This window comes from Lepidothrix coronata, unplaced genomic scaffold (assembly GCF_001604755.1).
Source record: "Lepidothrix coronata isolate B3197 unplaced genomic scaffold, Lepidothrix_coronata-1.0 Scaffold206, whole genome shotgun sequence".
In the NCBI taxonomy this organism is placed as follows: domain Eukaryota; kingdom Metazoa; phylum Chordata; class Aves; order Passeriformes; family Pipridae; genus Lepidothrix; species Lepidothrix coronata.
Genome location: NW_016690386.1, coordinates 1431993 through 1444768, shown reverse-complemented (window position 1 = coordinate 1444768; position 12776 = coordinate 1431993). Strand labels below are relative to the sequence as shown.

The following is a 12776-nucleotide window of genomic DNA, read 5'->3' as shown; positions in this document are numbered from 1 at the left end:
GTATTCTTTGAGCAGAGGTGTATTTGCAAACAAGGGACATTTCTGCTATCTAACAATGTTAAGATTTCTGTACATACTAGCTCTATGTAAGAGACCTCTTCTGAATATCCAGAACCACATTCTTCAAAAATGAAGCAGTAAAATTAGTCAACTGTCATAATTTATAAGTGTTCTCCTGACACTACACAGAAATAAAATTAATTATGATTGCACTCAAAGAAGAGATTTGTGGTCTGGAATATTAACTGATGGCTCTAATATAAGCTGGATGTAAGTGCTTCCAGCACATGGCTTCTTGCAACTCAAAAAAATACGTTGATATCTTACATAGCAGTTTTGGAGCCACTTTGATGTTTTTCTTTTCTTTAACTATTTTCTGTGTCTGTTCCTAATATTTTAAATTAAGGGGAACTGAGTTAAGTTCAGCTTTAGGTTGCCCTGTAGAAGAAATGGCATGATCAGAGAGAGATAAATGCATTCTGAAACAAGAAGAAAGGTATTTTTGTTTTAACTTGAAGAATTAAACTTTTTCAGACATTAATGGGGAGACTCAAGGACACTTTTCTATAAAACCCCCAAATGTAAAAAATCAACCTTCCTTCTAAACATCAAAACTCTGTATATCTGATATGGTTGCCTCCTTCTACACTGTTTTCCTGAAACCAGTACTTGTGGGTACTAGTCAAGGGCTCATGAGATATTTCCTGCTTAGAAACCAATGTCATAAAGAAACTGGTGCTCCTCTCTTGCCCTTTGCCCTTACCACAGAATTTCTAACCCACCATTGTGAAAAGGCGATATACTTGGTTGCAAACGTCACAGACGGACACATCCTGCTACAGGCTGAAACAAGATGCTCAGAGCATTCAAGCCCAGCTAACACACATCTCCTCACTTTCCCAGATGTCCAACTCTGCCTGCACATTAGGACAGCTGGTGAGGCAGCCACAGAAACCATGTCTGGATGGTCAAGCACAGAAAAGAATTGGAGGCAGAGAGGTGCTGAGGAAATCAGTCACTGGAAAGCTGCATAAGAGTTTAACCCTCTGATCAAACAACACTTAAAATCCCAAAACTGCTGCTCAAAAAGAGATGGGGATTATTCACACAACTCAAATTACTCATATGCTCAGGGTAACAATGGTCCCTGTAAATCTAAGCCTCAAGAAGCATTTAAATATTAACATGGATATTTTCCCTTGGGTTCTTATGCCACATGTGACTTTTCAAAAGATTGGCTGGACTAATCACTGCAAAACCACCAAAACTGTCTACCAGATGGCAGTCACTGATTAATTTTTCTTAACTTAAGCCAAAAAGGAAGAAAGTGTGATGGGTGGAGCCGTAAAGACAAGCACAATCAACATCCGACCAAATAGGGTTTCCTGTCACCTTGGGAACAACACTGATTGGCACTGCAGTTTCCTGTGTACAAGCTAAAACCAGTAGCAACTGAAGTAACAAGAATAAATGCTAGATAAGAGACGACCTGGGAATACAATAAAATTATTATAAAATTTCTGACTAAACCACAGAGGACAGTAAAGGCAAAACCAAGGGTAGGCATGGACTGCACACTAAATGCAGCACTCCCTGGTACATGAGAGCAGAGGACCATGAAGCTGCATCAGAAAATTTTTTCTAAATACAGATGGGCTAATTTGCCTGAATTATCCACTCCCAGAAGTGAAAGTCACATTCTTTGAAGAGCTTTTAGTTCTTTGCAAGAGAAGAAAAAAGGGATGTGGGACAATTTAAAGCCGATGGAAACAGGAGGGGAAACATACCATCTAACCCACACTAATCTGAAGTCATTTGTAAGACGTGCCAGAGACACAGGGAAAAGGACTGTGGGTGTAAGTTTGGGCAACGGTAGATATTTGCATTTATTTAATTAGATTTTAACTCCCACAGAGTTTTGCTTCAAAGACCTCTAACCACAACCAAAACAGCTTCCCAACCAGCCAGGAGTCAAATAGTTAAAGTACGTTTTTTATAGAGTCTTTGTTAGGCTGGTGCCTGAGTTCACTTCCCCTCCAGAGAAAGGGGAACATTCCTGCCCTCTTCCTACACTGCAGATAAGCAAAGACATCTGTAATGGGCTGGACAGAATAGACATTTGTGCGACTCAAAGGTCTGGCACATGCAGAAAGTTTTTAGAGTGACAGTGCACTAACAGAAATGTTTCACAAATGCGAGTTGGAGGCACAGAATTATTCTCTCTTGAGTGATGAATCCACATGCTAACACAGACCTCTCAGGCACTGAGCAGGAGACCCTCAAAGTAGGATCCCACCTCATGTTCCCTGTTACTTAGAGGTAGCTTCTCCCACCTCAGTAGGTGAAATTTTCAGCCCTTGCCCTTACCCTGTCACCCAGAGTGCAGGTGCCAGCAGTCAGAGTGTGGCTTTCCAGGTAGTTGAGATGATCTGAGGAGAAGGAAACCACAATGTAGGGCTGCAGGGAGACCCTGCACCGGAAAGAGAATTACTAAAAGGCCATAAGCAACTGCCCACAATCAGGACTGCTCCCCTCATGTCAGCTGCTACACCAGCTGTGCACTTCTTCAAGTGCAAGCTAAAGCTTGAAAAAAAATCACAGTGCCAGGAAACAATCCCAGTACTGAATGACAGTGCTTGTGTATCAAGCCTTGCAGCCCCAGTTTGTTTTTAGCCTTTGACAACATGAGCACTGGAAAGCAATTCACTGTCACAATTTGGGAACAAGCATGTGCACAAACCATTTTTGTAGTCTGCATCCATTCCCCACTCTTTTGAAGGTAAAGTGAGCTTGGTAGTATGGACACAAACTAATTTCTGCTAGGCAGCCTCAGGGTAGTAAGTGTTTCTGGGTGTATTGAATTTATAAGTGGATGTCCCATCCCTGGAAGTGCTCAAGGCCAGGCTGAATGGGACTTTGAACAACCTGATCCAGTGGAAGGTGTCCCTGCCCATGGCAGGGAGGCTGGAACTAGATTTTCTTCAAGGTCCCTTCCAGACAAAACCATTTTATGGTTCTATGATTCTGTGATCTTACAGACCAGGACGTAATATAGCTGAGAAGTGTGCCAAATGAGAGAAATGTATTTTTAAGTCCTTGAGAAAGTGGGTTTTTTGTTTGTTTGTTTGCTTTGTAATTATATTCTTTCACTCTTCTTAAATGATGTTGACAAATAGTAGCAGGTAGGACTTTTGCTGTACCTCATGTTAAGGTTCTCCTCTTCACTGCACCTCTTCAGATGGACACAACACTCAGTCATCCTCAATCCAGTGGTCAGGAGTACGGCTGGAGGAGGTTTATATGCCAGGTCCAAAGTGCTCTAATGAGTTGGTGCCAGAGACACACCAGAGCACAAAAGTTCCTGCCTCCCACCTCAAACTCAGTTACCAGTCCCTGGTGCTTTGCAAATTCCTTCTGATAGGAAATCACCACAAAGCTGTTCTCCAGCTCTTACTTTCGTGTTCGCAAATAGCTGTGTTCAAATAATTACAATGACATTTTCCTGAAAACAATCCCTAGGATTTAAATTAAGAATGCAGAAAGCATATTCAGCACCACACAATAGGGCAAATTTATCCTCCAAATCTATGCAAAGCTAGTATATTTTAGCCAGGAAATTCAAGGCCCCTTCCTGTAAATATATTAAGTTCCCATGCTTGTGCAATAAACTACAAAACCTGGCATGTTTACAGAAATTGCATAAATGGCTGGATCTATAGTTTAATAATTCATGTGTCTATGTAGAATGACTAATAAAAGAGAATAGTTACCAATATTAACAGTGTGATTTTTCTTCCACCTCCAAACTTGAAGCCCAAATTATTCAAGATTTTCTTTGTAAAGGTATCAAACACAAGATGTTTCTGAGGAAGAATGCTGAAGTCAGACAGAGAACAATAATTTCTCTCATTATTGGGACTATATGTGTGTATACCTTGTGCTAATGTTTCAAACTTTTTCCTTTGGCAGTGAGTTCTACAGACTCCTATGGGTTATCTGAATCTATCTTTTTAAATGATATAAAAAATACATTGCCTTTCCTTTCCATCAGAATATCTCTTTTTGTCATGTTATAAGGAAGCGCTCAGAGATGAGCATTTAGCAGCATTATAATGCACATTATTTTCACTTTTATTTCATTATACTTACAGTGAGCTGTACTCACTGCATGTCTAATGAATACTTCTTAGAACTTGAGAAAGAATTTAGGATCTTCAGGATAGTAAGAGGAAGTTCACTGAGTACAGTCTATTAACTGAAGCATAGAGTTTTTACAGTATTGCTCTGCTTTGGGGGGAAAAGTAACATCTCACAATCAGAGTTCAAGCCAAAATTCACTCATCTGTTATGTTTGTAGGGAGCTACACTTGACTGATTTAGATGATTTTCCCCCTACTATACTGATGTCTACTGATTTTCTCCAGAGGTTGCAGACTTGGTTGCACAGTGTCTGTTGAACAAGGCCAGTGAGCAGCCCCCTCTCCAGTTTTGCTCTTGATGGCTCTTCCCAGAGTAACATCTGTTTTCCTGTGTCACAGCTATGTCTCCATTGCACAATTATTTTATTTCACATTTTAAAAATATTTTATTATTTCACTTATCTGCCAGGTTTTTGCTCTATTTGCCAAGTTTCTTTCTATCATAGTCTCCACTCTCTTGTATTTATTTGCAGAGAAAAAAATGAGCACAAAGCCCATATAAAATATTACCTGCTCTGAAGGAGAGTCCTGTATGCCTATGGCATCCTGATATGTGACCATGAGGAGCTCCTCCTTTTAGATAGAAAAATTTTCTGATGAATATGTAATAGATTAAGAAAACACAGTGCTGTGATTTTTTCCACTGATTATTTAGATGTAATAGCCAGAGTTTTAGGTCTTTGTGGCTAGGATGGAATACAATGCTTGAGAAAAATTTCCAAAGCACTGTTTGTGGTTTTCAACACACAGTAGAAGAGATATTTTCCACATTTTCTTTTCGTCCATGTATTTTTGCATAATAACTAATTTGAACAAAACACCATATTGCACACTAGTTAGCTGGAATACAGTTTTCATAGTCATAAATAATATGACTGGAACTGGAATAAATAAACTGGAACTAAAACTCACAGCAGCAAGGGCCAGAGGAAATGTAAATCCAGCTGTAATACTGTGTTGGTGTGGTAACATTTATATTTATATCCACCATGCTTGTCATTTAGCAACTCACTGCTTGTACTAAGAATCTTCAATGCTTGATATGTCAGAATTAAATTTAAAATACCACATTCCATTTCACCAGATTCTGGTTTTGGCTGGAACCATTCATATCAAGATGAATTTTGGTCAACAAACAGAATAAAAGGAAGCCTTACTCTGCTAAAGGAAAAAGTATATATTATTCATATAAACCTATAAAAGCCTAAGTAGAAAAATAAACACTGATGCAATATTCATGGATGTGCTCACAGAAGAGAAAAGGATCATTTACATTCTAAATTCAGGCATCAGCGCTATGATATTGTGACGGTTCATCACTGAAGACACCCACAAGAGAACACTCACTCTCCTGCTCCTTTGGTCAGTAACAGAATGGTGTGGGTTGACAATGGAGAAGGCCTTTGCTGCAAAGGAGCAGCAGTTGTGAAAACACCAGAAGAGAGCAACTTCAAAGCATTCTATACTGAACAACCCAAAGGATGCCAGGAGGCTGTGAAGACAGCTCTTCACTTGCCTGCCTCAGCATCAATCATTAATTGTAACAGAAAGGGGGCAGTGCCTCTTTGTTCTGACAGTCCTCTCACCTCCACACCTGTCAGTTCATCCTTCACTCTTGGCCACCACCGTTCCATCCCTTTCCCAACTGCAAACTGCACATGGGCACACATCCCTGATCAGCATCTAGGAAAATCATAGAATCAGAGAATAGTTTGGGTTAGAAGAGACCTTTAAAGGTCATCTAGTCCCACTCCCTTGCCATGGGTAGCGACAGCTTTGGTTAGGTTAGGTTGCTCAGAACCTCATTCAACCTGACCTCGAATGTTTCCAGGGATGGGGCATCCACACCTCTCTAGGAAACCTATAATCAACTGATATTTAATCTAAATCTACCTTCCTTCAGTTTGAAGCCATTACTCCTTGTCCTACTGCAACTGGCCCTCCTAGAAACTTTGTTTCCATCTTTCTTATAAGTCCCATTTAAGTACTGAAAGGCCACAAAAAGGACTCTCTGGAGCCTTCTCTTTTCCAGGTTGAACAACCCTAACTCTCTGTCTGTCTTCACAGAAGAACTGTTCCAGCCTTCTGATCATTTTTGTGGCCCTTCTTGCTCCAAAAAGTCCACATCCTTCTTATGTTGGGGACCCTGGAGCTCAATGCAGTACTCCAGGTGGAGTCTCATGAGAGTGGAGCAGAATCGGGAGCAGAATCGTCTCCTGAGGCCACTGGGGCAGTTATCCTGACTACGTGATCACCCTCCGTCCTCCAAGAGCTACAGCCAAAGGATAAAAGCGCTGGCCGCCGCGCTGCCGGAGCGGGGGATGCGGGGCAGCGCTGCCCGCCGGCTCTAGGTGTCACCCTCCCCGCGCCCGCGCTCACGCACAGCCGCAGCCGGCAAGGCGTGTGTGTCTGTGTGGCATACAAATCATCTGCGGCATTCTACACATTTGATAGTGCAAACGCTGCATAATCTGCTGGGCGTCTGAGCTTTATAGAAATAGCTGAGTAAGAGCCTTTCCAGATGTGCAGAAAAATATGTTCGTGGACTTGGCTCTAGTATTCAGAAGCACAACACATTTTAAGAAGCTGGACAAACTCCCAGAAACATTTTTATCCGTGCATAGTTGTCCATCAACAATTTGTTTGCCTCTGTACTGGCCAATGCTATTCCTATTAAAATGGAAAGGTTCCGAGAGCCTGAGGCTAATGTGGTGCTTTGTGAAATTCAGTTCCACTGTATTTTTGCATTTAGATCATAGAATCATATAATAGTTTGGGTTGGAAGGGACCTTTAAAGGTCACCTAGTCCCACTTCCCTGCCATGGGCAGGGACAGCTTCAACTAGATCAGGTTGCTCAGTGTCCTGTCCAACCTTACCTTGAATGCTTCCAGGGATGGGGCATCTAGCATCTCTTTGTGCAAAGTGTTCCAGAGTTTCATCCTCACTGTAAAAAACTTCTTCCTTATATCTACTCTAAATCTACCCTCCTTCAGTTAAAAATCATTATCCCTTATCCTGTCAAGGGTATGCCTCTCAAAGCAGCACATAGTGTGCAGAGCAGGGAGAGCTTGAGAGGCAGGCATAGAATCATAGCATCTTAGAATAGTTTGGCCTGAAAGGGACTTTTTAAGGTCATCTAGTCCAACACCTCCCTGCAATGAGCAGGGACATCTTCAATGAGATCAGGTTGCATCATCTGACTTTTCTGTCTCCTGCTTCAGAAAGTTTGTCACAAACTTTCACCTAGATGGCTAGGCACAGTGGTTGGCACACTCACTGGTTTGCACCATGGACCATTGATTTCTATTCAAACAGATACAGGTCAGGATCATATAGGCATTTCATGACTATGGATCACACTTAAGGAATCAAATCAGGGACCAAAGGAATCTCCATGCTAAGTTTTTCAAGGAGCCTGCATATCCACTCTAACCTGCCAAGAGCTTCTTCCTCTGGCAGAAACCAAAATCAGGGTAGCAAAAATTATTGAATGAGTACCCTCAAGCTGTGGCTTTGGACAGGAAGGGACCTCCTGGGTTGATCCTGCTCCATATTGACAGAAAAAGAGTTGTCAGTAGACTGTTTAGTGCATGGTTTGCTGCTTGCACTGTGTAATGAGGATAGCCAAGGTTGTCTAGTGCAAGGTTTTTGTTGAGGCAGAAAGGTGGAGAGGAGTTTTAAATTGTCCACTTACCTGGTCATCAGATGACATCTGAGGCAAAATGCATTGGTGCATTATTAATTTTTGCCTCCAGTGCTTCTGAGTGTCAAAATATGTACAAATTTGTTCGTAATACAGATTATAGTAAATAAATGAGAAATACATGCAATAATAGCTGCTTATGTAAGAGGAGCTGAAGATAAACTATTCCCTAAAGTTCTCTCCCTCACATCCCCAGACCTTTGTATCAATGAGCTTGAAATAAACTTAAATCACCATTTCTTAGAAGTGGACTTGTGCTGATAAAATCTAACTGCATTAAAAATGACAAAAAGAACTGCACAATGGGATGTTATCACAATGACTTTCACTTTTCCATGGTGGTTGATTAGTGTTCTTTTACAGTAGAAACTAAAGTGCTCAGTTCCTTCAACTTCTTTTTCCTTAGTAATAACCTGAAATTCCTGGTTTATTTGACAAAACATCATGTTTGTATCTCAGCTCTCCATTTTGACATACCTGACTCAGAACTTTGTCCTTCCAAAGGATGAAATTAGGTTTAGGAGTATTAAATGCAGAGTTCCTATCTGTGGGGGTGGAAATTAATATCTTAGATCAATAGTTTTTACTTTCTTTGTTTGTGCTTAAGTACAAAATACGTCTACAAATTCCTTTCCCCTAATCCCTCTGAACTACTACATATGCTGTGTTAGGTACTAAGCATTATAAATTAGCTAGGTGATCCTCCTTCTTGTGAGCTTTATTTTTAGGGTCTTGTGAAAAGAGAACTATCAAAATGTGTTTACTTGCTTCCTCCATTCCTTTTTTTTTTCTCTGCAGTGATATCACTAGATATTTTATGACAGCTCTGCCTTTCAGCATCTTTTGCCAATAGAAGACTCAGTCCCCCTCCCTGAGCTCTATCTATCATAAATCCATGTATAAAATCTCTGTTATCTATGGTTCAAGCTGAATCAGGGTTACAGCTCAGTTGAGAGTCTTTACAGATGAGTCTCTTCTTGGTCTCCACATGGTGTCTGTTCTTTCATTTATTGTCTGTGCTGAGGCAGAAGAGTTCAGTTGCGTGGCTGCATGCTACATTAGTTATTCAGAGCACTGATACTTTATGAAAGTGGCCTGAAGCCATCAGACAAGAAATTATATAGGTTTCGAACAGAGGAGGGACAGATGTCAGTGTGCATTCTCCTGTGGGAAGAATAACTGGTTTTATAAAAAGAGCACTGGCCCAGTTTTTGAAAGGTACAATGAGTGGCAAGGTTGGGTGCCCATATTTATGAGGAACTGCACACAAGGGTTGGTTTCATTATTAATCACTTCTTCCTCTTTTTTGTAAAGCCTGTAGACTTTGAACTGTATCTTGACTATCATGGAAGGCTGGACTTCAGAAGAAAAATTACCTAAAGGTGATAATGGAAACGCTGTACGAGATTGCTAAATGCACTCAGTGTAAATATTTCTTCTTTCTAAGTTTTCCATGTGCTAGGCACTCCCTGACAATGAGAACATCCTTTGCTGAGAATACATTACCAGCCCTTGAGCCATCTGCCAGGATCTCCAGGATCAAAACAGGCAAAAATCAATGTAAAATGAAAAATTATTGAAGTAATCATTGGAAAGGGGAATAAACTAATTAGCAAAAAGAAAAGCCACTAATGTAGTTAATCTCAGCCCAAAACTGCACCTTTTTGCATGACCTGAACCTCCGGTCATATTAAAAGGAAAGGAGAGAGAGAATACCCATGAGATAGATATTAACACACCAAAATCTCTCTTCTCAGATGTCTATATGGCAAAGTCTCCCATTGACTGGCAGAAGGGAAACATGAATCACAAAGCAGAAGTTTAAAAAAGCAGAATAAATCCTGAATGCGCCAGGCACCATCCTACCTTTCCTGAAGCCCCACGGGTTTCATTCTGAAAGGAGAAGGACTGGCACACAGGGGAGGTTTGAGCTCAGGAACACACTGGCCTTGAGGGTCCACTACAACACTGACAACCTTTGGAGCCTGTTGAGGCTGGACCATGTTGTTGGTGGTCTTATACTCGGACTGAGATGTTTGCAGGGGAAGGGGTGACAGGTGGATCTCCTGCTTCTTTTCCTTCTCTTGTCTCAGTGACAACTGGATCTTCTCCTTTAATCTGTACAGAACCTAGAGAAATAAAGAGGATAGCCCAATTTCAGTTGCCTAGTAAACAAGGCAAGGAAGGTATCACAAATGTTGGATAAGATTTCTATATGTGGCTTGCATTCCTAGAAGGTAAGTCACAAATTGTGTTACACATCATTTTCCACAACCAGAAAAATATTTCCATTATGTGAACTTCAGGGTGTACATGTGGGCAGCAGGGATTTTAACAGTTCTCACTGTGAGTCAGTAATTATTTGTAATACTAGCAGTTGTATTATTAAAGGGGCAAATAACATAGAATGGAAATCAGTCACAAAAGACACTGTGAAGAAGGAAGTAATGATAGAGTAAATGTAGAAAATTTTTTGAGCATTTTAACACAAGAGAGGCAATGGTACAAAATAAAATTGATGCTCATGACATATTCAGGTGCAAATCACTAATTATAGCAGCCTCAATTTGTTTTAAAGCAGATGTTCTTGAAAGCACTTACTCATCTGGCATGGAGCTGATGCTTGAACTTTACTAGGTCACTTTTGTAATGGTAGGCTGCTACTACTCTGAAATACTCCTCAGGATAAGGATATGCCCCAATATCCTCAGAGAAACGCTACCTATTCTGGAATAAAGCTGAAGCGATGAGTGGCTTATGAAGTTATTTAAGCATCTGTTCAGAAAAGCCTGCTTTATAATTACCTAGAACATACTGTAATATCAGGATTCTCTGTCCACCTATTGCTTATGACCATGGATGTCAGACATCTGCATTAAAAGCTTTTCAGAAGTTGTACTGATCTTCTTCCATCAAACTCCACACTGACATTGCTGAACACTGGCTGGGAGAGGGTTGGCAGGTAGCATGTGCTTGGTAATGCCACTCCAGAGGAACCCACGTTACACCTGTTTAACGCATCTTATCTCTTTGGAGGACAATTGCAAAAATGATTTCTGAGCTGTAGTTGTGCCATTTTCGATGTGTGCCTTACAACCTATGATACTTACAAGAATTACTATCATAAATACTGTGTAAGAAGGTGGAAGGCACTTACACAGTTTTTTGAAGATGTCTGCAGATATCCTTATACTTTCCACTCTGCTTTATCTGTTCTGTAAAACATTTGACTTGAATCCTTGAATAATGGCAAAGTCTAGACCAAAGCATTTTTTCCTCTGCAAGTCAGAAGCTCTTTGACAGCTGTTGGCCCACTACTGCACATAAAGATCTATCAATCCATAGCTTACCAGTGAAGACTGGATATATCTGATGAGTTTGTTTGTTCAAGGATTAGCATTAGAGGTTTAGCTGGGAACTGACCTAATGTAATTAGCAATACACCCATTAAACAAGACTTAGCTAAGTAAACCATCTGTTCATTCAGAGGAGTTTAGAATTGCATGGATAAGATCTCTTTGCCATTACTTTGCAGAAAAACCAGCCCTACTGTGAAGCAAGGGCACAGGTATTGATAAAGATAAAATGGAGGCTTGAAATATTTTCACTCTCTTTTACTCCACTGATTGCTTTGGTTTAATTTGTTTCTAGTAATCCGCAGACAAACAGCTCAGATATTCACAGCTGTGACAATGCTCACCATACCTTCTTGTCACTAATATGTTTTGACATAGTTTCACTCCTTGGAGACCCAAGGAATTGTGGTTTTGACTTCCAAAATATGGACAAGTATTATTTCATATCCTTTTTAATAATCTATTATTAGACCCTAGGTAAAAAAGACAGCTTGAGAGTAACAGAAGTTGAAAAAAATCTAAAGAACCACATTTGATCTAAGTGCTAACACACTTTCCTCAGAAAGCGTGACGGGGCTATCATCACTTAAAGTACTTCCTACTCCACACTTTAAAGGACCTTTCCAAGTCATCTACAGATGCAGGCTAAGCTTTCTGCTTTTGGACCCTTTAAACTACAAATAACCACCAATGGACAAATAGGTGCCTACCCTGTAACTCCAATAAAGAGTCCGCATTTTGGCAGTCCCATATGGTTGCTAGAGCCAAAGCTACTCAGGATGAGCCAAATGCCTTATAGTGTGATAGATTGCAATGGCTGAATTTGAAATACTGAATTACTACTTTTCATAATCTGCCACTCTGACACACACTAAGTGGGATGAAAAACAATGTGAGCTGTTTCTTAGCTTTACAGATCGCACATACCCCAAGTATCAGCAGGTCCCAGCAAAATGTGAGACACTGTCCATTTACACAATCTAAACAGTAGCACACATAAAAAAGATACAGGCTGGACTTGGGAGTCAACAGAAGGGTGAATGCTTGCAGAAAAGACCACAGTATCACAGTAATTCCATCTGGAAGGGAGTTCAAGGAGTCTACTAATATTTACCTCTGCCTTAAGTTCAAATCAGCTACACCCAAACTATTTCTGACAGATGATTTCTTAACGGCTGAAAACTCCCAAGCTTCCCCAAGCAACGCAATTCAGAGTCTAGTGACACATGCAATAATAAAAATCTCTTTAATGAGTCAGCAAAATCACCCTGTGAAAAATGTGCTCCTTTTCCAGTCCCCAATGGAGAAAGTATTATATTGTTCCTTATCAAAGCCTTTGAAATCTTTCTGTGTTTGGGAACTGCCATGTTCCTGCTTGCTCTTCTTTTCCCTGTAATAAATAAACCAAATAATTTCATGTCTTCTGTGTCTCTAATCACTCTTGCATCTCTTTCCTCCTATAATTGCCTGACATTTCTCACAAGTGTGGTAGAGAGAGACCACAAAGAATAAGACAC

At 40.5% G+C, this 12776-nt stretch overlaps 1 protein-coding gene across 4 annotated transcripts in view; it reads right to left on the bottom strand.

The window, feature by feature from the left end:
• Window positions 1-12776, bottom strand: part of PTPRR (protein tyrosine phosphatase, receptor type R) — a 145935-nt gene that overhangs the window by 50123 nt on the left and 83036 nt on the right. For all 4 annotated transcript variants that reach the window (XM_017832815.1, XM_017832818.1, XM_017832819.1 and 1 more), the window contains one exon: window positions 9770-10032. In XM_017832815.1, the coding sequence (XP_017688304.1) occupies window positions 9770-10032 (263 nt within the window). The remainder of the gene's footprint in view (window positions 1-9769; window positions 10033-12776) is intronic.